Source organism: Rhinolophus hipposideros, assembly GCF_964194185.1.
Source record: "Rhinolophus hipposideros genome assembly, chromosome: 10".
NCBI classification, from domain to species: Eukaryota; Metazoa; Chordata; class Mammalia; order Chiroptera; family Rhinolophidae; genus Rhinolophus; species Rhinolophus hipposideros.
The window spans coordinates 70,115,109-70,141,182 of NC_138056.1; the positions used below are offsets into that span (position 1 = coordinate 70,115,109).

Below are 26,074 nucleotides of genomic sequence, written 5' to 3' on the forward strand. Positions count from 1 at the left end.
TCCCTTAGTCACTTTCTTCCTAGGGAGATGGAATGACTTCTTAGATTGCTAAATTGGGATGCATAATTGCATACTAGATTCAGCTTTACCCTCTCTTTCTTGAGAATTCTCCTTTGGTCCTCCACAGAGGAATCTCACATGATCAAGCACATGTTGCCATCCCCCTCTTAGGGGAGGACTGCCCTGTCCATTGCTGTCTAGATATTGGAGGATACATCTGCCTAACTCTGGGGTTCAATACTATTGAGCCCATTGACAAATAGACTCGGAACTATGTCATCCACCCTGAATTTATCATATTAGAGGTGATGATCTGGCCTCCATATTAACTTTTTGTTTTATTTCTCAACCAGTTCAAAGCCTGGGAGGTGTTATTTTTTGGAGGCCCTCTCAGAGACTTCAACAATTCCCTTGCTTTCAAATAATTTATATATCTTAAATGGAAATGGTACTCAAATGTATGCTATTTTTCATAGGCAAAAGGAAAAATATAAATCTAAGACATAAGACAGACCTCCTCAGTGGTGATTGGTAATTAGCCAAGTGATCCAAGAGGTAGGGAAATGATTCTTGCAATTAAGAGAGGTTTCTATCCAGAGGAAAAATCTAAGGAAGAAGTAGAAAACTGGCTTCTTCAGATACAGATACTCTGAAGAAGCTGGAAACTAACCATCAATTCAATGAGAATTGAGTAGCAATCAAACTACTATTGCCATGTACTTTTATAAGAAAATTCTGCATTTCTATTAACATATATTGACTGTGTACTATAAACTCACCCAAATTGTAGTATTTCACATTGTCCCCCAAAGTGACTTTTGTCAAATCCTTCAAAGTGTCATTTGCATCGATGATGCTCTGGGCTTTGGAAGCATGCCAAAATGCCATGAATCTTGCAATGAATGATGCTGCAAAGATCGCTAACATACCAAAATCAAGCATATTCCACAACTCAAACAAGTATTCCTTGGGGCCTTGAGTCCAAATTTCTTTACATTCAGCCCATATCATGCCTGCATTGGAAAGGGGTTAAAACAGCAATTCTATTTCATTCCAGCCTTAGCTCTTTAATAAGACACATTAAATTTGAAAGGTTTCACCCTGATATTCAAAACCCTTCAAAATTTGGCCCTAAACTAACCTTCCAGTCATAATTCCCATGTCCCCCACAAATCCCACAGTCCAGCAATAGCAGTGCATTATCGAAAACAATTTGACAAAGTCCATCAAGATTCTTAAGACAATAAAACATCTTTGAGCCATTAATTCTACACATAAAAATATATATTAAAAAGATGTTCATTGTAGGATTCTTTATAACCAAAATACGCAAACCTACCCACACTCATAAACTCAAAATCGAAGGAATTATGAGACTTTTACAAATGGAGTAGTATGCAGCCATTTGGTATGATATTTTAATTGTCATGGAATAGTGGCCATGTACCTCACAGACCTCCAACCACAGGAATTTAGTTGACCATGGGCCTCAGCTACTGCATTCTGAAAACTGTTGCTACTTTTGTCCCAATGCCATGCTTCCAATGGGCTGCTCCCAGCGAATGACTGAGGGCACTATTTCTTGGAAGATGTGGGACTCCGCTGACGGCTGATTTTGGCTTAAGGATTTCCTGGCAGCCTTGCCAAACTTTCGTTAGACTGCATGGAGATCTAGGATCCTTCTTCCCAACTTTCCTTCCCTCTCTCTTTCACTGAGGGTCAGACTTGCATCACAGTCTGATAGTCCTTGCAACCTTCCTCAGCTCCCTCCCCATTTTCTCTCACATAAAATTTCCCTTAAAAAAATTTCAATCTCCCTTAATAAAGTTGTCATACATTTAATCCTGATTTTGCATGTGCTTCTTGGAGGACCTGAACTAATAGATAGTGAAAAATGTTTATGTCATAAGCATTTAAATATGTTAAGTAAAAAGTCAAATATGTTGTATATTCTATAACTTTATGTTTAAAGCAAGCATAATAAAAGAAGAAATTAAAGGATCCTATTAATAGTCGTTGTCTCTTGCTGGTGAAATTATTAACACTATTGCACTAAATTTAGTGTAGTACCTAGGAGCATAGGTTTTGGGATCAGACTGCCACGGATTTGAGAGCTTGTCCCTCCACTTATTAGTTGTGTGATCTTTGGCAAGTTACTTTCTAAAACTCAATTTATAAAATGGGTATGATAGTAGTAGTTTGTACCTACCTCATAGGATTGTTATGACATTTAAATAAAATAATACATGAAAATTGCACGGCATAGCATCTGGCACTTGGAAAAAATGACTAACATTTATTGAGCACTTACTATTTTTAAATTTCTGTAATTGGCACTATCTTCTTTCTTGATTTGAGGAATCTCACTTTATTAAAAAGATGTGACTTTCCCCTTATTACCTTTAAGATATCCCACTCTCTGATATCCTGCCTCCCCTTAGATACATGTGGAGGAATACAATCTTTGGATTCCTACAATCAATCAAAACCTACCTCCATTAAGAAGTCTTTCATAATTCCCTAGTTGAAATTAATCTTCTCCCCTTACTCCCAAGAATCACCTGCCCCAAATTCTCACATTTGTCATGAACCTCTATCCCAGAACCTGCCGTGTGAATGGATGTGGAGTTGGCCTGTAGGAATGAAGACAATGCCCAAGTCTCTGCTCATCAACAGTTTACTCTGTGCTTTTCTCAAAACCAGCATTCAGTGAAGCACAGAGGACATGGTTTTCTGAGAAAACAACTTCAATTATTACTTAGTTTTAATTATTCCATGTTAAGAGGAGATGAGGATTAAATTCATATATATTTTAGTGGATCAAATTTAAAACAGGAACTATTACATGTGTATACATAAACACACATATATCTCCTCCCTCGACCCACAAAACTAGGAGCAGGCATGAAAAAAATCTGAAGGCAGCTTCCCTTTTATGGTCCTGCTAACCTCTTCAACAGGACAAGGATAGTTTAGAGTAATGGAAGCATAGGGATTAGTAGGACATTTAAACTCATGTAGTCTAGTTTTCAAAGCTTCTCCCTCCCATCTCTCCCTCTCCTCTCCTCTCCTTCTTCTCTTCCCTCTTCTTCTTCTCTCTGTTCTCTCTTCTCACTCTTCTCTCTCTCTCTCTCTCTCTGTCTCTCTCATAGAATTCTTGGTAAAAATGATATCTTACCAAAGTTTCCAAAACAAAACAAAAACAGTAAACTATTCTGCCTGAAGAAAGACTTCCTGTTTCATTTCACCTGAAAGCCCCCAGTAGTTGCCAAGCATAATTTGAAATCCCCAATCTAGTCCAACTTCTCTGGCAAGCAAGAGACTTCACAGGAGTCAAGCTTCTGCTTGAATATGTCTGGATATGAGGTGCTTACTACTTCTGAAGGCTGCTCATCCTTTTGTTGAATTTTCAGGAAGTAATCCCTCCTTGTGGATCTGTTGGTGCTCATTCAGCCCTCTAGGGCACTAGAGAATGAGTCTGATCCCTCTGCTTTAAATTTCTTAAAATAAAACAAAGCAAAACCACCTGTGTACTCATTAAATCTATTCTTCTCCATCAGAGGCAGATTTACCATGAAGCTAATGAAACTTAAGTTTCAAGATACCTATTTGCCTAGGTTCCTTCTAAAGCAGTTTTGTCTTATTTTTCTCTAAATAGGGCCCTTCAAACAAATAAACTTCAGGCTCCACAATCCCTGGGTTCCACTCCTCCCCCACCCTCCAAAGCAAGCTTCCCAGTCCCCTGAAGTGCTGTCCTGTGGACAGTCACTCACTCTTCTGGTTGCTTTCCTTGGGAGACTCCCTAGTGGGACTGCAAGTGGTAGCCAGAGCCACACACAATCCTGCAGGTGTGGTCTGGCCAGAGCATGGGACAGTGGGCAATTACAGCCCTTGGCTGCAGTCCTCTCCTTTTGTGGAAGAGTCACCCTAAGCACCACATTTGCTTTCTCTTCAGCTTACACTGGATGTTAAGTTAAAAGTGCTCTTTAGGACCTTTTCACATGAAGTATTATCAAGCATCTCCCCTCCCTGCATCCCTGCTTCACCTCTTCTCATTGATTTGGGCTCAACATTTAGCCTTGTCAAGATCCCCTGGAATGTCAAGTCTGTCATTCAGCCTTTTGACTTTTTCTTTTTTAAATTGAAGTTTATTGGGGTGACAATTGTTAGCAAAGACTTTTTGCCAACCAAAAATTAAATGCATTTGCTTTCTGTGACCAATAATGAGAGTCCGTTCCCTCAAGATGACCAGCATCTGAGCTAAGTAGGTCACTTCTTACTCGTATTTCCAGGAGGCACAACTTTCTTTCACGAATAACTTCAAAAAGAAAACTACCAGCGTCAGAAACTGAACCAGGAATCTAAACTTGAGCCCTCTTTTCTTTATACCCTATATCTTTTCACCCTAGATGATTTCATGTATAGTCAGGGCCTTACGTACCATCTAGGAAATAAAGATTGCTGAAACTTTATCCACAGCCCAGGCTTCTCCCAGGGGATGTATTTTCTGTTATTTAGTGGACATCTTCACATGGAAATCCCATGGGCGTTCAAGGTCGATCACCCAAACTTTATTATCAGCTTTTCATTCTCCCAGACCCAAGCATGATCTTCCTTCTATATTCTCCTTCTTCGAGAAGTACAGTCACCAACTAGTAATCCAAGGCAGAATCCACAGCTTGCCCTTTCCATGTACAATCATTCATCAAGTTCTCTGAAATGTATCTTTTAAGAAGCGCTCAGGTCCTTCCCTCTACCCCCTGAATTCCGGCCCTCACCCTCCTCACAGGGATAACTTCAGTTCTCTTAGAGTCCAGACTTTCCTCTCCTCTCGGCCACCCTCTACCTCACAATCACTGTCCCCTTTCTAAAACGTGACCTGATCACATCACCAATGTTGAAAATCATCTTCTGGCCATCTTACGACCCTTATCTCCTGTCATCCACATCCGTAAATGCACCTGTCCTCCAGCCGGGCCTAACATAATATTTCAAGTGTGCCAAGTGTTGTTCTAGTTCCAGATCTTCACCTCTTATCCCTTGGAGTATCCTTCTCCTCCATAAATACTGGATTCAGTTACCATTTCTTTATCTTCAAAGTCTCAGATTGAAGGTACTGTCCAGGGAGGCCTTCTCTGCCTCTTCCACATTCCACCTCATTCAAATTTAGATGAATCTGTGTACGTTCATAATTCCCTAACGGCTCCTCAATTATAGTATTTATCCTTTAGGTTTTAATTACTGATTTACTTATTGACCTGCCCCCAGACTTAAACGTCCTTGAGTGTAAGGACTGTGTCTCATTCACTTCAGTATCCTCATTGCCTTACAAAGGAACTTAATAGCTATTAAATTTATTCAACCATACATATCCGATTGAAATACCTCTGTCATTTGCACTATATTTAATGACCAGTCATACATATGATTGAATGACAAATAGTGTAGTCGTCAACACTGCATTCCCTCTGCTTCACTTGCCATCTGGAAGATCTAAAGCAAATTACTTAATCCTCACATAAATGCTGTAAAGTTGATGTAATTATTATGTTACAGATTAGAAACCTGAGGCCCAGAAAGATTGTGTGATTTGATGCATGTAAAATGCTTTGAACAGTTTCTGGTACATAATGTTCAAAAATGCGAGTGGCCATTAGCTTCAGTTCCTATTAAATCTCCACATAAAATCATCTGGTTGTTTTTAAGCTTTAAATCACAGTTCTCCCACAATATGAATGGCAGTTTTTTTTTGTTACTGATGAGGTTTGATTAATACTGTCCTGTTCATTCTCTTCCTGGGTTTTTCTTGGAAATTCAAAAACCCTGTGGTGTGAGAAGACTGTGGCACTGATAATGAACCCAAGATAAGGCCTCTTTAAAAACACAAAGCAAGTCACGGTATGTGATGCATTCTATCATGCTGTATACATTTGTATAACTGATGTGTGAAAGAATCATTGTCATTCAGTCCAACTGCTAATGCTGCAAAAATAAATGATGACAGAAAATCAGTCTTTACCTATTACCCACGATATAATGAGCATCTCCATCCATGAGAAGCAGGATGTTTTCATCCTGAACAGCTGTTTTGCATTATCTGTGCTGGTTTCATTAGGAAGGAGTTTCGTGCCTTCAAATCTGTCAGCTGCATTCATGACTAGCAGGCCCAGAAAAATGGTGAAGGAGGCTGCGTGCGCTACGAACTTCATAAACGGTCCACGCATTACCTTCCCCATCTGCCACAACACACACAAAAAGAAAATCTTAACTTTGGTACACTTTGCAAGACACACACATATACATAAGAATCAACATCTGTGTACTCAGTGTTCTCCTAAGGTAATTCTGTGTGTGTGTGTGTGTGTGTGTGTGTGTGTATACACATATACATACATATATACATATATATATAACTGATGATAGAATAATAATTTTTATGCTGCTATAAAATTTTGGTCACATTTCTCATCTAGATATGTTGATATTCTGGATCGATATTTAAATAAATTAACTCTTCTATTAGACAAGATTTAAGTTCTTAAAATATTTTATAACTGGCAAAACAATATTAATATAATGACAAAAGGCAGAGCCTTGTGTCATCATCATTCATGAAAAATGAACTAATTTAAAGGGCATGAAGTATTGAGGAAGCAGCACTGAAAAAATTAAACAGTCTACTTGACGATGCACAGATCCTTGGTTGGGTATTTGCCTTGCTTGTTGTCCTCATGCATATTTCATTGACATGAGCACAGTCAGACATCAAGTGATGTCACTATGTTGGTGATGCTGTAAATGGAGTAAAAGTCATGAGCACCAAGAAGAGAACTCCCAGCTGAGGAGAGGACAGCAGGATAGTTCCCATAATGGATTGGATGAATGTCCTGGAATGACACTGGATTTAAAGACCAACATTTTAGGCTCAAGTTCCAGTTTCATTCCCTCATTAGCTGAGTGGCAATCAGAGCGTTTCCTAAATTATGTGAAAATCAGATTCTTCATATGAAATATGGGGACAGTAAAAGCTCTCATTCCTGTATAGTACAGGATTCATTTCCCTCTGAGATGCGCAAACTCTCTGATGCTGGCGCACAGGGGTGGTGTGTGCCTGGTTGTGTCCCAAGTGCTCTATACATCCCCTGAAACGGGAAGCAAAACTCAGCATGTGTGTGCAGTGTTTTTTCCTTAGGGGAGGGACCGTGTCTTTCTGTTAGCCGTTTATTACTACAGATAAATACATAAACTAATAATAATACCTACAACACAGCCAGTATTTGTTATGTGCCAAGAACTGTTTTTAAGTGCTTTACTTTGCTAACTCATATAATCATTACAACCCAAAGGGGTAGTTGCTGTTAAAATGCAAATTTTACAGATAAAAAAGAAACTGAGGAAGTGAGGGCCTGAAACTTGCTTAAAGGTCACACAACTTATAAATGGTAGAGTTGGAATTGGAACCCAGACATTCTTGTTTCAGAGTTAATTTTGTTTGCAAAATACTTTCATATTTTATCATTTAAGTACATATACAGGTATATGTAAATTCTTAGAGAAAACAAAGAAGGTTCTTTTTAAGTCAATAATATTGCAATAAAATGTAAGCTGCCAGGTATGTACTAGACTTATCGACGGGATCACTTCGTAAATGATATAAATGTCTAACCACTATGCTATAGACCTGAAACGAATATAAATTGAATGTCAACTGTAATTGAAAAAAAAAAAAAAAAAAGCTAAATGCTATTATGGAAGGAATGAAATCAATGTTTTTTGTTCCTATAAGCTTTTCTTTATTGTTTTCAAAATCATACAAGTTAGAGCTAGAATGAATCATATAGTTCAGTTCCTTGTCTCTTGATATTTAGAATCTCAGGCCAGACAGAACATCAGGATATGTGTGTGTGTGTGTGTGTGTGTGTGTGTGTGTGTGTGTATCTTTCCATACAGTTTTAAGCAAATGGGTACATCTAGTTAGATATCTTGTAGATCCAATCCAAAGTTACTCTGTAAAAACCTCCTATAAAAATGGTCTCTAAAAACCATACTTCCATAAAAATGTTCATTAATAGACCCAAAAAGCATTTTTTGTTTTTGTTTTCTTAGATCCTGTTTAAATAGAACTCTCAAATAATCAAATGAGGGCGAAGTTAAAACAAATGGAAAACAAAGTAGGATTGATTTTTCCTTTGCTTGTTGTCCTTAGCTATTATTTTAAAATATAGATTGTTAACAACTTAATTAATGCATCTTTAATTTCTTTCTTCATTGTGTGTACAATTTTCATTCTACAATTTTTTTTGACTGCTAACCACTGCTGTGGTTATTTGACTGCTGTGGAAAACTGGGATTGGGACAATGACTGTTAGCAAGGAAATCCATGGAAAATTTATTTATTCCTTGCTTTATTCCAGAAAAAAATCAGGGGCAGCTTTCAAAATACAAAAGTACTCAAAACATGAGACAGCACAAATTAAAATAGGAGAAGGAGAGGGCAAAGGAAAAGGAGAAGAGAAAAGGCTGGGGACATAGAACAGAGTTGAGAATAAACAAGCCACTTTAGAGTGGGCCACAAATCTAAGAACTCTGGAACTTCAGTTTTGTTGTCCTGGACACATCTAAAGTCAATGTTCACTTATTCAGGGCAGAATGTCTGACCTGTTCTTCATTTGTGACCTGCCTTGCCTGCCTTCTTCATTTAATTATTGGCCCTTATGTAATATTACTCCTTCTTTATTTTATTCAGAAGGAGAGAGGAGAACCAAGCTAGGTGTTTTGCTGCTTATTAAATGTTCTAGTTCAAAGAAAAACAAACAAGCAAACAAACAAAAAACAAAAAGTTGGCAGGAAACTAAAATGGTGTGTTTGGATAGTCATATCCTCTACTTCCTATTACAAATCATTGAGAGTCATGCTTCTCTTTAAACTAAGGCAGATTTTGCCACCATTTAATGGACTTTAGGAATTTAAGTGAGTTACCCATTTTAGTAACATTTGTCATCTCTATCTTCTGAAATGTAAACAAATTTCTTAAAAATAACTGTAAAAGAGGGAACTCATCAGTTGAACAAGGTGAACAATTGATATACGTGGCAAATTATTGAGCAGAAGCATTGAAAGAAATATTTGCCTATAAATATTATATGTCGTACTCTTTTCAAGTATTTATTGATGACCAAATACCTACCTATCAAGCACCACTAGAAATAGAAAAGGTTGACTCTAACTTAAACCAAAATAATTTGAAATCACACCATGACCTATTTTTATTTTAATGAGCATAAGACAATTGATGTTTGGGTTACAGTGGAAAAGGAGAACAAGTAAGGACAAAAACGTTTCTAAAAGAAGAGAAAACGTGAGCAAAGAAAACCAACTTTAAACAGAAATGGGACTCTGACAAGGTGCATAGGCCTGCAATTTGATCTGGCTTAACTTGCATGGATGTATTGGAAATTTTAAATATTTAAAATACTACTTTAAATAAAAACATCTATATAATTTAAGCAATCTCCCCCCATAAAAAAAAAATCAATTCTGTAACCTGTAAATAGTGTTTATGTTCATTGCTAAATGAAAAAATTGTAAAATGAATTTTATCATCATGCTTCAAAAGCTAAGTAAGTCAGTAAAATAAAAAATATCTTGACAGTGTCCTTTTAATTTGATTATTTACCTCATTGTCATAAACAAGGATGGAAAACAGATACAAGAAAGTAACATAGCAAGGGAAGAAGATAAAGTGAAGAAAATCAAGTTAATTAGGATTCAATCAAAATTTAGGAAACGTGTAACTATAAGGACAGCCAAAAATAATCTCTGTCAAAACACCACATAGTCTGGAGAGCATTATGCTTTTGAACTCACTGGTTATGGGAAAGGACAATTATTCAGTTTACAAAAGATATTATAATTTAACTGGTCACAGAGTGATAACAAGGATAATTTAGAAACTCCTCCCTGTTTAATTCATCTTAAATCTCTGAAGACTCAGAAAATGCGAGTAGAAGCAGAACAGAGACTCCACACATAGATGTAGCCCATGTTCTACTGAGGAAAATAAAAAATTCTGTTTTCAAAGTGAAATCTGTGTTTTCTATCATAGAGGAAGAAATAATTATAACTTTCTAGAAGAAAAACTCTGCTATATATTTGTAATTCTAGTAAATTTTACTATTTTCATTTTATTTTACTCATTTATATTTTATTTATAAGAGATCAATTTGGTCTTCTATATTTTAAGGGAAAAATGTCTGTCATGATAGATTTTACACTCGTGAAAAAAATACCCAGTTTCCAGCAGTTACTATCATCATCACTAGAAGTAATTACGAAGTTCCCACTGTAAAAAGCTTTGCACCATCTTTCTACCAGTTACTATATATCTAGTGTTATAGAAAAGTCCCTATAACACTAAAGCATCAAATATGTGACTAAGTAATAAAATAGTATGTTGGTAATGGTGATATTTGTGTTTGCACCCACATGTTACAAATGTTTGAAAATGAATCATGTCCATGTTTAAGAACTGCATATGATTCAACGGACATTTCCACACAGTACATAAATAGATGGTCCAGAAGACATTTTAGCCCTATAGCTTTAGAAATATTTCAGTCTGACTCGCAGAGTTGTAACTTAAAACAGTTCCAGAAATGTGGCTTCAAAAACATGAAGAATAAGATTGTTGGCAATTCAAGACAGACAAATTTCTGTGTTTGTTAACAGAATTCAAACATCTGAACATTTTTCAAACTTGTTTTGTTACACTAATGGAACTCTAGTCCATTTGGACATATTTTCACCAAAGCCTGGGCAGATTTTGCTGAAAAAACAAAAACAAACAAACAAACAAAAGAAACAGGCTTTCTTTGCTTTCAGGTAAAATGTACTCTGTCTATAAAATAGATATTCTTCACTGAAACAAGAATTCCATTAGTATTTATATGATTGTTTTTTATTTTAACTAAGATTTATCTGGTCATATTAGCTAAAATACATACAAAACAAAAATTTTCATATCAAATTTTGCCAGAGGATAAATAGAGAGGAAATATGTTCATCTTTTAGGATATTATTTGAAAGATCTGCTCAATGCATCCTGTAAGTTAATATAAAAATATAAAAGTATATTCATAGACATGACTAGAGGGAAGACAAAAAAGGAAATATACTAACATAGTAACTGAGATTCCTTTTACATATTAATAGTGGTGATATTATAGGTCAATTTTCTCTTTTTTCCATTTCTTTCTCTATTTCCTAGCTAATATGTGTTATTTTTGTAACATTAAAGACAATAAGATTATTTAAACCCAACTCTGACCTTTCTAAAATTTTCATTTGGGAAATAGAACTTCCCCTGTGTAACTGGCTCTGATATATTCAACTAAACATACTTCTAGGAGATAAGAGATCCAGATTTCACAAACATACCTTGCTGCACGGAGCAAACCAGTAAATAAGAGCCAGGAAGGGCAATCCGATGGCAACAGCGAGGACTATGAGAAACTTGATTGCCATTGTCTGCTGCCGCAAACCAGAAAGGTTCTCATACCATATGGATAGAAGCTGCTGTTGACAGTTTGGATGAGCTACAAACTGGCAAGAAAGTGACAAAACATTTCAGTGTGTTGTTAAAGTTCAACATAACTTTATGTTAAAGTTCAACATAAACAATTTTACTGTGTTCTAATATTTTTTTTTTCGGTGCTTTCCCATGAAAAATGTTGTTAGAATTAAGGAACAAACATAAAACATCTGGTTGACAGGTACCAAGTGAAATGGCAAGTCATTCTACCATATATCACATAAATTAGAAGATTCTGATTCATCAGACTTCTCCTTTATGAAAAATAGGCTTTCTTTCAAAGCATAGAAAAATTTTTGAAATTTAATATTATAAAAAGATTCATCAATGTTTTACACAGGACTTTTATAATTATATGTTTTTTTCTACCTAGAAGGAGCAATGTAAAGACCCTTCTAGTCCAGAAGTCCAAATACATTTTTAGGCTTCTGGTCAAGATGGCAGAGTACATAAACACTGTGCTTGCTTCCTCTCATGCCCACAACTAAACTACAAAGCAATCATGATGGAGAATTGCCTGAAGTTTAGCTGAACAGAAATCCTATCACTAAGGATATTCAGAAGCCACCTCAAGACTGGTAGGAGGGGCAGAGACATAGAACAGACTGGTCACATACCCACATGTGTGGTGGTTAAAAATCAGGAGGGATATCTTGGATGTGGAGGTCCACTGGAAGAGAGAGTGTTCCCAACCCTACATCAGGCTCCCCAGCCCAGGGTTCCAGTGCGGAGAGAAGTCCCCATGTGAAAACCAGTGGAAACTGTGGTTGAGTGAGATGGAGAGCAGCTGGAGTTCCAGGTACTCCTCTTAAAAGGCCCACGTGTGGACTTACTCTGTGAGCTCCAGAGCTGGGACAGCAGCTCAAAAGGCTCTAGGGGCATTTGGGGAGGAACTGAATTGTCTGACCTCAGGGTGAGGGCTAGAGGGGCAGCTTTCTTCCAGACAGAAATTTTTGCAGAAGCCATTGTTCCTCTGTTGAGCCCTCCCCCTACCCAGCATGCGAACATAGGCAGACACCGTATCTGAGTCTCCATCAACTTGTCTAACACTATTCATCCCATCCTAGTGATTCCTGCCCCATGCAACTTGCAGGTCCACCCAACCCTTCCAACGGCTTTTCCATAAAAATGGCCTGTCTTGGCTCACACTGCAGACTTTTGACTGAAATCTCTCAAAGGTTCACAAACCCCAAATAAGCAGCATCTTGCCTCAGCATGCCCTGTACCACTCGTTAAGCAGCCCCAAAGCTCAGCACCAGCAGCAGCCAACCTCAGTTCACAGCTTAGCCTCTCCAGGCACTTCCAAGCCCAGCAAACGTGGCAACCATCTGCAGATCACTTTGCAGCTCATGCCAAGTGGCACAGGCAGTGCTGGGCAAAGGCAGTGCTGATGTTGGCCTGCAACAGAGCCCCTCCAAAAAGGCCCCAGAACCAAAATATCCAGTAGCCAACTTTGACCACACCAGAGCACCATCCAACCACCTCCACAAATAACACACCCAAGGGGCAGACTGAGCAGGCACCAGAGCCCTGCTAAAGCAAATCCATAGGGAGCCCCTGCACAGAGCTCCTCCACTGTAGTCATGGCCAATCCTTGCAACCAATCATCTCAAGGGTCAATCCTTGTCATTGATCTACAAACAGCAACCAAGGCTCAACTATAACAGGGGGAACAAACAACCCACACAAATGATACACCTGCAGCACCCAGCTCAGGTGACTAGGGACACTGTGCCACTGGGCCCCACAGCACACCTACTACATAAGGCCATTCTACTAAGACCAAAAGGCATTGTAGCCCTACCTAATACATACAAACAAACACAGGGAGGCAGCCAAAATGTGGAGACAAAGATACATGTCCCAAATAAAAGAACAGAATGAAGCTCCAGAGAAAAAACTAAGCAAAATGGAGACAACAAATCTATCAGATACCGAGTTCAAGACACTGGTTATAAGGATGCTCAGGGATTTCAGTGAGAACTTCAACAGAGATAGGAAACATAAAAATGTACATAGAAAACATAAAAAATAAGCAGTAAGAAATGAAGAATACAACAACTAAAATAAATAATACATTAAAGAGAATCAACAGTAGATTAGGTAAAATAGAAGATCAAATCAGAGATTTGGAAGACAAGGTAGCAGAGAACACCCAAACAGAACAGCAGAAAGAGAAAAGAATCCAAAAAATTGGGGAGAGTTTAAGGGGCCTCAGGACAACATCAAGTGTACCAACATTTGTATTATAAGGGTGCCAGAAGGAGAAGAGAGGGAACAAGGAATTGAAAATCTATGTGAGGAAATAATGACAGAAAACTTCCCCAACCTGGTAAAGGAAATAGATATACAAGCCCAGAAAGTGCAGAGAATCCCAAATAAGATGAACCCAAAGAGGCCCACACCAAGACACAACATAATTAAAATACCAAAGATTAAAGACAAAGAGAGACTCTTAAAAGCAGCAAGAGAAAAGCAATTAGTTACCTACAAGGGAGCCTCCATAAGACTGTCAGCTGATTTCTCAACAGAAACTTTGAAAGCGAAAAGGGATTGGCAGGAAATATTCAAAGTGATGAAAAGTAAGGACCTACAACCAAGATTACTCTATTCAGCAAAGCTATCATTTAGAATTGAAGGACAGATAAAGAGCTTCCCAGACAAGGAAAAGCTAAAGGAGTTCATCAGCACCAAACCACTATTACAAGGAATCTTAGAGGGACTTCTTTAAGATGCGAGTTGGGTTAGAGATGGATGAAAAGGGGAAGGGATTAAGAAGTACAAATTGGTTGTTACACAGTAGTCATGGGGATGTAGGGTATAGTGTAAGGAATATAGTCAATAATATCATAATAACTATGTATGGTGTCAGATAAGGTACTAGATCTATCAGGGTGACAGATGGGAATGGGGTAGGGGGCAGGGTGAAAAAGGTGAGGTACTAAGAAATACACAAATTGGTAGTTACAAAATAGTCATAGGGATGTAAAGTATAAAGAATATACTCGATAATATGGTAATAACTATGTACGTAACTATCCCAGGTGGTACTAGTTAGGGGGATTACTTTCTAAATTATATAAATAGCTAACCACTATGCTATACACTTGAAACTTATATAAAATAATATTGAATGTCAACTCTAATTGAATAATTTAAAAAGGTGGGGGAAGATCAATAATATTGTGATAGCATGGTACAGTGTCAGATGGTGGCTGGACATATAGTGATCACTTCTTTAGCATAGGGAATATAATGAATAATGTTGCTAGACTTATCGTGCTGATCACTTCTTTAGCACAGGGAATAAAATCAATAATGTGGTAATAACTCTTTATAGTGCTAGGTGGGTACTGTTGAATAACTATGAGGTACAACTGAAACTAATATAATATTGTATGTTAGCTGTAATTTAATAAAAAATGTTTAAAAAAAGAATATAGTCAATAATATTGTAATAACTATTTACGGTTACTAGATTAATTGGAGTGATCACTTCGTAAGTTATAAAAATTGAAATTAATACAATATTATGTCAACTGTAATTGAAAAATACAAAATTATAAATATACCATCTTTCCTGTACTCATAAAAATTCTCATTTGTATATATGGATCTGTTTATGGACTGCGTATTTATTCCATTGATATTGCTTTCTATTCCTGTTCCATAAACACTTTCAATTAACTTTACAAATAAATTTACAAATAAATTTCACTTTTTATTTTTCATAGTTTTATTCTCACATACTTAATTTTTAAATTAAATATGTTGGGGTAGCTTTTGTTAATAACATTATATAATTTTCAGGTATACAATTCTGTAATACATCATCTGTATATGGCATTGTGTGCTCACTACCCAAATCTAGTCTCCTTCCATCACCATATGTTTGATTCCCTTTACCCTCTTCATTCTTCCCCACCCCGCCTTCTTCCCTCTGGTAACCACCATACTGTTATTTGAGTCTATGAGTTTGTTTCATATATCTATTTTTTTAAATGATCTCTATATAGGACAGAAGATAGTGTTATCTAATATATAAAAAGCAACAACCCAAAATAAAAAAGTTGGTAAAGAATATTTAAAGGTTGGCTAAAGGGCAGGTTGTATAAAGGAATTACAAATGATTCCTAAGGATGGTTAACCTCAAAGATAAAACACGATACGATGTTCATCATCACAGAATGGTAAAGTTTAATAATAGCCATTGTAAGCAGAAGAAATCAGCCCTCTCATACACCGTTGGCCTGTGTAAACTGGTGTGACTTTTTTGAAACCAAATATCTTGAAATCAAAATACAAAAATGTGCCATATTAATTCCACCCCTGGGAATTTTGTCTGCAGCTAAATCTCACGCAAGTAAGCAAGCGATATAAACAAGTCCGTTTAGTGTAGCATCTTGTAATAACAATAACCAACCTAAAGAAAATAATGAACACCCTTAAATAGTAAAGCAATTAAATGAACAGAATGATATAACAATGCAGCCTTTGAAAAGACGAAGTGGATGTTTATTTATTAATATACAAAGATATCCAAGATGTAAATTTGTAGAGAGAAATATAATAGTGATGAACTGCCTTCTATGAGAATTGAGGAGATAGAAAGGGGATATGTCTGTACTGTTTGACAATTTACCATAAGCCTGTATTATTTTTATTATAAAACTTAGCTTTAAAAACTTTTTAAAAAACACATCTTACCTAACCTAAGAAAGTAGTCAAGAATTGGATTACTGCACGAAGACAAAGACTAAAAATATTCCACAAATAAAGATACAGTTGGAAGAGATTCAATGCACTGAAAAAAGAATTGGAATACAATGACAAAGGGGAAAATGGAGTTGGGTCTTAACTGATGATGTTTCTGCCATATAACACCTGTCTTGTAATTTGGACACATGAAAGTCATGGTTATGTCATTAGTTAAGTAAAGGAAAGTGGCAATCACTGCATAAACAGGTCTAGATTTTAAAGAGCAGCATTCAGTGTAGGTTAGATGTCTCACAACTAGGCTCTTAGGATTCATTACAGAATCTGCCTAATGCAAAGGTTAATTAGAAAATCCCAGCTCAATTTAACTATGCCAACCCTTCATCCTTATGTAGCATGAATAAAAACTGAAATAATGTAAACAGGCTTCATGCCTGACCTTACTTTTTTTACTTCATATTTAATGGCAAGTTTTAAACGGCTGAGATTTGGACGACTGTGATCTCCACCACTGTGGTGTACTTCAACATCCCCATTCAGAATGGCCTCTACTTCTTCCGTATTTCTGCACAGATCAAGGAGTCCAACAACAAAATCTTTGCACTGCATGGATAGTTTTTTGTAGTCATTCTAGGAAATATAAAGCACAACAACAACAAAAATCATACTGTAGAAGTAGCACCTTTTACTATGTTACTCAGCAGAATTCATCAGTGGCTTGGCTTGTAGAGAAAACAAAGAGAAAATGTCTGGTTTTAGATTTACTGTTCTTTTTACGTGCTGTTATTGCTGTCCTGCTGAGTGATCTCTAAAATATCTTAGCGCCATAAAGATTTTCTTCATATCCTAAAAAAAGAAATTTATCTAAAGCATAATCAAAGTCATCAAAAATTAGGATACTGTGCTAAACTCCAATGTTGATTCAAGAGAAATATAAAGCAATTTTTCCCACTATTTTGTGTACATCATGTCTCTTATGTCTATAACTTCATCAGCTAGGCACATAATATACATTCGATAGATCTTTGGAAGTCTTTGTAAACTGTGTTGGCTAACTTGAAAAACATAGGACGCTTGGAGAGGTTACAGAGAAAAACAAAACACATCGATCATCTATTTAATAAATTATTATTGACGAAGTTTATGTGCCAAGCATAGTCTCAAAAGGCAAATCTAATACAAAGTCTGCAAACTGAGATTCTGCTCTTCGGAGCAAAGGAAGTTGAATGAAAATGATTTCATTGTAATTTATCGCCAATGATCTAGGACTACGCTACGAAGATTTAGAGTGCAGATCATATTTAAACACCAAAGCTCATGTCAGACTCATACACAGCATGTATTCACATCTTTATTCAGATCTTTCTAATATTCCCTTCTTCTTTATTCTCTTACATTGAAATAAGACCATTTGTAACCCAATGTTAATCAAGAAAGCCTGCCAGCTGGAGCTTGTTACAGAGCAAGTGAATTACATTATCTCATTTAATCATCATAGTCTCCTCCTCTGTTAGGTTAAATAATGTGTCCAAGACCAAGCAGCCTCTGTCAAAATTAGGCTTTAAACCTAATTCTGTTGGGCTCCATACCCTTTGCCTTTAAGAATATATCACTTTGTAGCTTCTTTGTAAAACGTTTTCTATTTTTATTTTGAAGAACTGAGAGGGAAGCAGGGCAAATACTATTCCCATTTTACACATGAATAAAACTCAGGTGCCCTGAGGTCACACAGCTTCAGGGGCAGTGTTCTCTTAAAGCCAGCTTTGCAGATTCAGAGTTAGTGTCTCCTCCATCTGAAACCACTGATGTGTTTCAGGATGAAGGATGCAAAGATCCCTTAGAAAGATCCAGAAAGGAAGATGTTGGAGAAATATGATTGGCTCTGGGTGTCAATCAATAAGGTAATATTTTGAGAAAGTCGACATGGAAAATACCTTTATACTGGGTTTGTGTAAAGCACCTACTAGAGCTCCTCTCTGTAAATCATGCCAAGTGACCTTTCAATACAGTTCAGTAACTTTGAAACAGGCTACACTTTGCTACCTGTAGGTCCAAACAGATTCTATAAAAGCAAATTGGGAAAACAAATTATGTGTTAGCTGAGAATGGCTCAAACTAGTTCTAAACAGGTATCTGGTAAGATGGTATAAGCAGAGTTATACGGAAACAACTTTACCCCTTTCATGAAATAGTCAGTTAGGGTCCTGGGGACAAACTTTGGGGTGTGGAAGTGTACATGTTGTGCAAGTCCACTATACCACAGTATAGTGGTTAGGAGTTTGGGCATTTAGAGTTAAATACACCTGGAATCAAAACCCAGGTTTTCCATTTTTAACCACGTGCTCTTAAATAAGTTAAAACCACTGTGTGAGGTAGGGGCTATTACTATTCTCATTTTACAAATGATAAAACTGACACTTAGTGAAATTAAATAAGAGTTAAAGATATCACACATGCAAAGTTCATAGCATGGTGCTGAGCATTTATTTAGCAAGGATTCGATAAGACATAATTATTTTATTTTATGTTATCAGAGGCAAGATCCGAAAATAGGCCATTTCTTGACAATGGTTAGAACCCATGAGCTAAGACAAAATCTAATGTACCTAGCCTCGCTTGTATGTATCACTGAATTCTGGATGTATTCTTAGTCATTTTAAAGTAAAAACAGTAATAGTCAATGATCTTTAGGATTTTACAAAGGCTCATGGTGGATTTAGATGTTTAAAAAGAGCGCATGATCCATCAACTGCGGGGGTAACATTTTTTAGTAGAAACCACGTGGACTGAAAAGGTAAAGTACAGGAGCATTGTGCTGTTTCCAATTTACCGCCAATTCTTAAGACATATTCTCAAGCAAAAAAAAAAAAAATATATATATATATATGAAAAAAAAGAAAGAATAAGACTCCACTTTTAGAAATACATGTTTTTTTCTTTCATCTTGGGAATCCATTTACAAATGTTTTCATATTTTAAATCCTCTAAAGTTGATATCTAAACTCACTTATAATGAAACGTTGGCAGTAGTTCATTAGCCAGATACAGTACTGTGATTTTGGTTCCTTGAATGGAAAAGTGAAGCTGGCGGGTTGATTTAATTCTGGGTCATGTCTTTGGGTCGCACACCCACACCACACACTATAAATCAGAAGTGGGTGCTTGCCTATTAACCTTTGAGTTGAAAAGAGATGACTGATAGTGAGCTAATAGAACAGAGTTTAGAGATTATAAGACATAAAAATGTCTCTGTTAAAAATTATCTTTTCAAAGAGTCATCTTAGTTGGATTTTATATAGTGGAAGAGATGTTAAGGTCTGTAATTTTAATGTCTGGCTCTTCTTCCTACATAAAGAATGAAGTTTGCTTCATAAAAATTAACAGGGAAAATGCAAGCCTTACTTCTCATTAATCTACAGTCTGGGATTTGGAGACAAGCAGACCTGGGTTTGAAACTAGACACACCCACTTTACTAGCTGCATGACTTGGGGCAAATGACTTAATCTCTTAAAGCCTCAAAATCCTCATGTGTAAAATGAGGATAATAGGAGAAACCACTTTCAGGGTTGCTGTGAAGTTTATAAGAAATAAAAAATGCCAACTTCCTGGTAATTATTGTGATTATTACTGTTTTTGTTGTTTCATAAACAATATTCAGGTGTTCTCAGTCCCTCATCACAAAGTTATGCTAACAAATACAAAGGCATGTTAGGATTCCTGGGTGGCATCTGAACATACATTGAAAAACAAAACAATTATTCATTCTTGGGTTTTTTCAACAAATACTCTACACAGCAGTTCTGTGATACCATACTCTTACTAAGACAGCTGTTTTGTCAAATGACATTATGTACTTGAAAACTAAGGTAAATATAGCATATTGTTATCTATTAGCTAGCCATGCTTCTTGAGACTACATGTAATGCTAGGTGTTTCCTGTTCTTCAGAATAATTGTCACTAATGTCACATCGACCACTGTGCTCTGTCACAGCTGATGTTGTGATAATTAGCAAGCATTTACACAGCACCTACTATGTGGGGCTGTAAGGGACGTAAAAGTTAATCAGACCCTACTCTAGAGAAAAGGTGAAGACATAAGATACAATTTCAAATGTGAAGCAAAGACGTTTTTCTAAATATGTCAGATGCTACTGAGTTTTATATTCATCGTTGTCATCATCAGTGCCTATGTATATAACTTAATATAGTGTTTGATAACCAGCTTTGATTGTTCTCTTCACATAGAAATACTCAAGTCCCACTGAAGCTGGGAAGCTTGAAAAGCAACAAGGAAGTAAACATGTATTTTCAGGGGTTGAGGCCTCTTATAATGCAAATTGCTGCATTTAACTTCGCTCCCTAACTGTTGACTAGCCTTTGATCTAAACTTCTGCCAGAATGAGATTTTCTCCATCCATCTATTTTGAACTAGGACAGGAAATTCAAAGGTAAGAACATACACACACACTCGTGCACTTCAGTACATTAATTTTTTTACGTATTTGCCTCTCTTGAATAGATTCAAATATCCGTCAGAACAAGGACTGTATCTTACTTATCTTTGAGTTCTCACATCCTAGCACAGTGTGTGGCACATGGTAGGTAATCAAAAATTTTGTGGAATGATATAAAGAAAGGAACATAGCTGGGTGTAACACATACCTGGATTTTAATTCTTGTCCTGCTATTTAATAACTATGTGATCTTAGAAAGGTTACTTTATTTTCTGGCCTCTGCTAATTTCTTCTAATTGTGGGCAACATAAACATTGCTACATCTGAAAGTTAGAGTGTAAATCACTTAGAACAATTCGTAAAGCCCATCAAAGATCCGTTTCCTCCTTGTTCTTTGGTCCAGATCCCATCCCTGTGCTTCTGATGCAGTGATTCTGCCTTGTAGCTACTTACCACTTGGCTACGAAGTGACACCCTTTGTCACCCTGCTAAGGTCTGATGCAGTCACACTGCTTTTCTGCTAACAAAAACTACTTTTCAGCTCAGTCACTTTGCTAGAGGTTCTTTCTCTTTCAAACAATACCAGATGTGTTTGAACATTTAAACACCAGAACGCAGCAACGGTTTAAAAACAGACATAGCAGGAGTTTCTGTGTCTCCCTCTTTCTTAAAGTCAACAGCAGAGGCATCTGGATGTGCGATTTCATGCACAGCCCCAGGATGACAGGAAAGGTCCAGAAAAGCTACTTATCCAGAATGATAGGGAAGAGGGCAAGCCCTGATGTCTGAAAGAGGTGATTTGAAGGTAATTAAGGAAAACATTGTTTGTTAACACAAACGACCTAAAACATAAAGGGGTATAGAGACATAAGTCATAGGTACATATTGAGATCCTAAATGGAAATTAGAAATTTGGGAGAAGACGTTTGCTCTTAAAACTACCCTTGGTACCGATCTTGTCTATAAGATTATTCTACCTTACCTGAGCTTAGTCTTAAATTAAGGAGAGAAGCCAGGAGTTATGCTCACTTCAGTATCAAAAACAGTGAAAGTTCTGGGCATTCCGTTTTTTTGTTTTGTTTGTAATTGATTTGGTGTTTGCTGCAAAAATTAAGCTTAGCCCAGTTCAAGTTTAAGTTCAAGTTTAAGGTGGCTGAGGTTTCATTCTACCAAAGCAAAAAATTATTGATAAAAATTCAATATAAAAATTGAATTTGAATGGTTGAAAAACTTTTGAATCTGGTTTCTCCCCACTCTTTTTAAAGACCTGCAATTCCTCAGACCTATTGTTTTTCTTCTTGTTCCTATGGCTCCATCAAATTGTTACATTTCTCTGATGTTGTCTGATTGTTACCTCTGCATACAGACCTGGTTATATGAGTAGTAAATGCAATTTGTTCAGTTTAGAAGATTCAAGGCACAAGACAAATCGCCTGAGGAACTCAGTAGCAACTCCTGCGGACTTACTATGGAAGGGGAGAATTTGGGAGGAGCTTAGAGAAACTGTTAGAGCTTAAAAAGTCTTTGTGAAAGTTTTCATTTTCTGACTCACAAAACAGATTAGTTGCCTTCAAACAGAGATATGTGAAGACTTTCCAAGGGGCTATAGAACATTAATAGTTTTAAAGGAATCAGTTTCCAGATCCTCATCTTTCCTAAAACTGATTTCCTTGAAAATAGATTTTTAACCCTTTACAAAAGAATGCTCCCCTTCCCCCACTGATGTAGCAAACAATTAAGGAGTCCTACTTTAATGATTAATCCAGGTACCATAGACCTTGAGGGGTTTCTGAATTCCTCTTCCCTACTACACATTTCTGTTGAAGATAAAGCTTAGTGATAAAAGCACAATATGCTTGTTCATGTTAGGATGTTCTGAATTTAGATGTATGGTGCTGGTGGTGATAGAAACAATAATTTTTGTCCTCTTAACATACTCACCATTTCATTCTTCAAAAATTGTCAAAGAGTACATCACTCTTGAAAGGGAGTCCAGTGAGAAGATGGCAAAGATGGCATCAGTATCCAGGAATACTGAATGCAAAAATAATGTTTTTATGTTTTTAAACGTAAGTGGTTCTTTTAAACTATTCTTAACACTTATCTTTACGATGCATCATTAGCTAGAAAGAAAAGCAGCTCAAATGGGCAAGGCAGAAAAGATTAGTGAGGCTGAGTCTTTTTAATGTGACTTGAAATGGTTTCCAGAACTCAAAATTTTCATGGGACGTTGGCTAAAATACATGGATTTCTTTCAGATTCAGTGTGAATAATTCAGTAAGGTATTTATCAGATCATATCAAGATGTATTTTTTCCACCCACTGTCATCCCTCTTTCATTTTTATTCCATGTAATCTTTAATTATATGTATCTATAATTAAAGCCCCCAAAAACGTATACACATCTTAAGAGATTAACACTTTGGTCAACGTTGCTCAAGCAGTAGTTCACCGTAATCAGAAGTGTCTGGATGCTGATGGCAACCACTTTGAGCACCTCTTGTAATTGCAGAAGTCAAATATGACTTGTATTCATCTTTTGTTATTGGTATATATTAATATAGTTTTTCCTTTCTTAAAATGTATGTACACTTTTTTGGTGCCCTGCGTGTGTGTGTGTGTGTGTGTGTGTGTGTGTGTGTGTGTGTGTGTATACTGAAGTAACATACCAAGACACTTTTACCAGGATATACCTTTTTCTTTTGTTAAATACATAGCAAAAAATGTGAACATGGTTAATCCAACTAAAAATTCATTTCCAGTATTGTGTCATATATTCAAAATTAATTTTTCAAAATTTGTATTTATTTTTTATTTTGAACAACGGTGTTCAATTTATATAGTTTTGTTCAATTCACAAATAATAGATGTAATAGTAACTCCAGAATATTTTTAATATCCGGAGCCTTATAACCACAGGAAATAAAAAAATTCTAAAATTTCATGTATATATTTCATATATACATATATAAGTATATACATATATAAAATTTCACATATATATAGTAATTATGAGAGACTATACAATAAAAACTATTATATTAGGAATCACATTTGTGGAGGAAATTAGACTGGAAATATAAGCTCAAGGAGAAGAAGGAAAGATGTAGCTATTCTGAATATTAAGGAAGAAATCATTCACTTATTTTTAAACTAAGTGATGATGAGCATCAAATCATTGTAGCTGTGAGAAGCTCCCGTATACATTTGAAGGAGCAATTTCAGAGTTCTGTTTTTCAATGTCAGTATTTACACTATGCAGCAAGTATGTATGTATGTGTTTCTGAAGTCTAACTGTGACTTCCTTCAGCCTGTTCATCTTTCTGACATCAACAGCATCTATCATCACGCTCTGAATACAGAAACAGTGTTTTAGAAGAGAAAGAACATGGGTTTTAGAGTACAGCATACCTGGATTCTGATCCCAGCTCTGTCATTTACCAGTTGTTGATCTTGGGCCTTACTTAACCTTTTTATACCTCCATTTCTCCATCTGAAAAGGAACTAATATCTTCTCAAGGTTGTGACAAAGATTAGACATAATAAATATAAAATGTCTAGTACATAGTCGAATATCTCTAAATGGTAGCGATCACCACCTGTACTACATATAATAATAACCGAGTTTGCTGAAAAACCATAACATTACCTACTGTCCACCATAACTAGCACAATGCTGAGCACACAGTGGAAGCTTGTAAATAGACCTTGACTTCCACTTGTAGAGGGTGAAGTCCTTATTGTTAAAGACCTACCTTGAACTCTTTCTCAATGTTGGCCAGCACTGCCAGCTCATTGCTAAGTTCTAAAGCTGTCATGACTGGATCTTCACTTGACAATGACAGGTAAGCTGGACTTGCCAGGCCTTTATAAGCATTAATCCTAGATCTGGAGTGGCTAAAGGAGTCATGCTTCTGTTTCTGGTTGCATTTGCTGCACTTGCAGAAATAATCATGAGGCCGTTCAATCCGAGCACCCTTCCGCAAGAGGGTGTGTACAATTTCATATTCCTGGCACTGGGCAGCCAGAATGATTGGAGTCACATCATGGGAGAACCGTGTTCCATCTTCGTCATAGGCATAAAAATCATCTTGTTGGAGTTCAGACTGGCTGGGGCTGGTTGCTAACCTCTTTCCTTCAGCAAAAGCTGGATGACTAAGAAGGGCTTCCACAATCCGAACATAACCCTTACTAATAGCTAGAAGCAAGGCATCCCCAACACGAGAGAGATTTTCTTTCTTGAGTAGAAGTTCTGTAATTTCCAGATGCTCATTGGCCACTGCCAACTGCAGAGCATTCTGGCCCATGTAATCCACACAGTTAACATTGAGTGAGAGACATTCTTCTAACATCTTCCTCACCACTGGGATGTTGCCATATTCAGCTGCATCTAAAAAGCGTTCCTCCTCTAAAGACAGGCTTGTTGAATGATCATTAAACATATATGCTGGTCCTCGGTTAGCTAACCTTCTCCCCTTCTCCCGGAGAATTGTCTGCCGCCGGTGAGCCATTCTGTTGTCGGTGCTTCGGCTGTAATAAAATAGAAAGATTGTGAACAAATCCTATTAAGAGCATTTTAGTGTGCCAAATGACTTGCCATCTAATGCAATCCTCAAGCATATTAGATGTTGTCTCATGGTCTCTAGACCAACTATAATGTAAAATGAAGATGCATTTATTTGTTAATGAATTCCAAGAACTCTCCTTTAAGAAAGCAAGCACTTTGCATATGCTAACATTCCAATTTGGGGTGGAGACTCTTGCAATTCCCATCATCTCTCTGTGGCAATCACATAGAGACTAACTCGTGTTTTACAATTACAGCTACTACAGACATAAGAAAAACCAATAATCAGTCACCATTACGATATAGAGTATGAAGATATGTTTTAAAAAGTAGAAAAATAGCAAATCCATTCAAGTCAACACATATTTATTGAATGTCTCCTACGCCAGGCCCAGACATTGTGTAAGGCCCAGAAAAACCAATGGTGAAAAAAAACAGAAACTTTTGTGCCCTTATAATTCTTGCAGTCTAAAGAGAAATAGGGCAATGAGCATATTACCTTGTTGTCAGCTGTTTAATTGTCATGATAAACCAAATGACTTGCCAGGATCATGTAACCTAGCTTTTAGGAGAAAGTGACATGCTAAAAATGGGAGGATGAGTAGGAGTCAGGTGAGAGTGTGTATAGGAGGGTGGCACATGGGTCAGGTGCAGGTGGAGAGCTTTCTCTAACAGAGGGATCAACTGGATGCTACAGCATAGGTTTCATTAACAGGGACCATTAATGCTTGGACTCTGCTAGGTG

General features: G+C 36.8%; 1 protein-coding gene across 1 annotated transcript in view; it reads right to left on the minus strand.

The window, feature by feature from the left end:
• The window catches only part of TRPC6 (transient receptor potential cation channel subfamily C member 6), a gene marked incomplete at its 5' end in the record, with an annotated part of 117,996 nt that overhangs the window by 20,316 nt on the left and 71,606 nt on the right, over positions 1-26,074 (minus strand). The window contains 5 exons of the mRNA XM_081062283.1: positions 780-1,013; positions 6,020-6,236; positions 11,437-11,601; positions 16,751-16,936; positions 24,518-25,292. Coding sequence (XP_080918409.1) covers positions 780-1,013; positions 6,020-6,236; positions 11,437-11,601; positions 16,751-16,936; positions 24,518-25,292 — 1,577 coding nt within the window. The remainder of the gene's footprint in view (positions 1-779; positions 1,014-6,019; positions 6,237-11,436; positions 11,602-16,750; positions 16,937-24,517; positions 25,293-26,074) is intronic.